At 45.3% G+C, this 2,344-nt stretch overlaps 1 protein-coding gene across 7 annotated transcripts in view; it reads left to right on the top strand.

Moving 5' to 3' along the window:
* Positions 1 to 1,700, top strand: part of mogat3a (monoacylglycerol O-acyltransferase 3a) — an 11,714-nt gene extending 10,014 nt beyond the window's left edge. For 4 of the 7 annotated variants that reach the window (XM_046064623.1, XM_046064617.1, XM_046064621.1 and 1 more), the window contains 2 exons: positions 751 to 859; positions 1,340 to 1,700. In XM_046064623.1, the coding sequence (XP_045920579.1) occupies positions 751 to 859; positions 1,340 to 1,494 (264 nt within the window). In that variant the 3' untranslated portion in view covers positions 1,495 to 1,700. The remainder of the gene's footprint in view (positions 1 to 750; positions 860 to 1,339) is intronic. The other 3 variants (XM_046064618.1, XM_046064620.1, XM_046064619.1) reach the window with 3 other exon arrangements.
* The last annotated feature ends 644 nt before the right edge of the window (positions 1,701 to 2,344 follow it).

Below are 2,344 nucleotides of genomic sequence, written 5' to 3'. Positions count from 1 at the left end.
GAGGGGACGCAGAGTGACTAGTTGGGAAGAAGAGGGGACGCAGAGTGACTAGTGGGGAAGAAGAGGGGACGCAGAGTGACTAGTTGGGAAGAAGAGGGGACGCAGAGTGACTAGTGGGGAAGAAGAGGGTACGCAGAGTGACTAGTGGGGAAGAAGAGGGTACGCAGAGTGACTAGTGGGGAAGAAGAGGGGACGCAGAGTGACTAGTGGGGAAGAAGAGGGGACGCAGAGTGACTTGCCCAACACTGACAATAAGGATTGGATAAATTGGGAATGTTTTGGTTATTGCTTGTTAAGCTGTGTAATGTTTACTTTGACTTTGTTGTTGATTGATCAGTCATAGGCTAAATATTCTATACACTTTGCTGTATGAGTGATTGCTTTTTAAGTCGTACTTATGTTAAAGGTTTCGGCAAGTTCTAAAACAAAATCCTGTGAATGGTTGTGACAGGGTTTATATAAGGCCAGTTTATCCCAGCACCTCTGTGAAATGGCAAACAGAGCGTCTGAAAGTGCCGTGGTAACACGACACTAGCTATCAGGCTAAAATCAATCCAGTAAACATAGCTAGCATACCTTTATTTGTCTCTGCATGTTGGACAAACCATTCTATCCATGTCTTCCACCTGCAAGTCTACAGCGTGAGCACTGAGGTCATAGCTCGAGCATCGAGCAACGTAGCAACCACACAATAGCAACGTTGTAAATAGAACAGAATAGAACGTTTCAAATGTTGTCCTGTGTGCACAGAACCGGCTGCAGAGCATCATGGGAGTCGCGATGCCTCTGTTTCACGCTAGAGGAGTTTTCCAGTACAGCTTTGGACTGTTGCCCTACAGGAAGCCCATCAACACCATTGGTATGATTACTACATTTACTACAAAAGTTACTCAACATTATCCAACAAAGGTTAGAGTCACATGAATGAAGGTTAACTTTCTTTGGAGAACTATGACCTGGATGACTGAGAATCTTCACAGACATCTTACCTAATGTTGAGCTAGAATTGCTGGAGAAGATGGATTACAGTTTTATCTCTGTGTGTCTAAAGGTTCAGTGTGTACGATTAAGTGACTCTACTTAGCTGAGAATTAGAGTTGTTGTTGTGTTTTCGTAACCTTAGAATGAGCCCTTTATATCCACAAAGGAGTCCACCATGTTTCTACAGAAACCCAGAAAGGACAAACCAAACACTGGGGAAGGGAGGGGGTACTGAGTTGGTGGTGAAGTGTAATTTCACCGCTAGATGCCACTGAAACCTGCACACTGTTCATTTAAGGATGCTGTGGTGTTAGCAACAGTTAGCATCATAGCTAACAACCCCCTACTCTGTTTTCAGTGGGGAAGCCGATACCAGTTGTCCAGACTCCCAGTCCCAGCAGTGAGGACATCGAGTGTCTCCATAAAGTTTACCTGGAGAGTCTGAGTGAACTGTTCGAGCAGCACAAACACATCTACGGCCTCGACGAACACCAGCACCTGACCTTCATATAGACTCCTGACCTTCATATAGACTCCTGACCTTCATATAGACCCCTGACCTTCAACTCCTGACCTTCAACTCCTGACCTCCATATAGACTCCTGACCTTCATATAGACTCCTGACCTTCATATAGACCCCTGACCTTCATATAGACCCCTGACCTTCATATAGACTCCTGACCTTCATATAGACTCCTGACCTTCATATAGACCCCTGACCTTCAACTCCTGACCTTCATATAGACCCCTGACCTTCATATAGACTCCTGACCTTCATATAGACTCCTGACCTTCAACTCCTGACCTTCATATAGACTCCTGACCTTCATATAGACCCCTGACCTTCATATAGACCCCTGACCTTCATATAGACCCCTGACCTTCATATAGACCCCTGACCTTCATATAGACTCCTGACCTTCATATAGACTCCTGACCTTCATATAGACCCCTGACCTTCAACTCCTGACCTTCATATAGACCCCTGACCTTCATATAGACTCCTGACCTTCATATAGACTCCTGACCTTCAACTCCTGACCTTCATATAGACTCCTGACCTTCATATAGACCCCTGACCTTCATATAGACCCCTGACCTTCATATAGACCCCTGACCTTCATATAGACCCCTGACCTTCATATAGACTCCTGACCTTCATATAGACTCCTGACCTTCATATAGACCCCTGACCTTCAACTCCTGACCTTCATATAGACCCCTGACCTTCATATAGACTCCTGACCTTCATATAGACTCCTGACCTTCAACTCCTGACCTTCATATAGACTCCTGACCTTCATATAGACCCCTGACCTTCATATAGACCCCTGACCTTCATATAGACCCCTGACCTTCATA

Source organism: Micropterus dolomieu, linkage group LG12 (assembly GCF_021292245.1).
Source record: "Micropterus dolomieu isolate WLL.071019.BEF.003 ecotype Adirondacks linkage group LG12, ASM2129224v1, whole genome shotgun sequence".
NCBI lineage: Eukaryota > Metazoa > Chordata > Actinopteri > Centrarchiformes > Centrarchidae > Micropterus > Micropterus dolomieu.
This window is presented reverse-complemented; position numbering and strand designations above follow the sequence as displayed.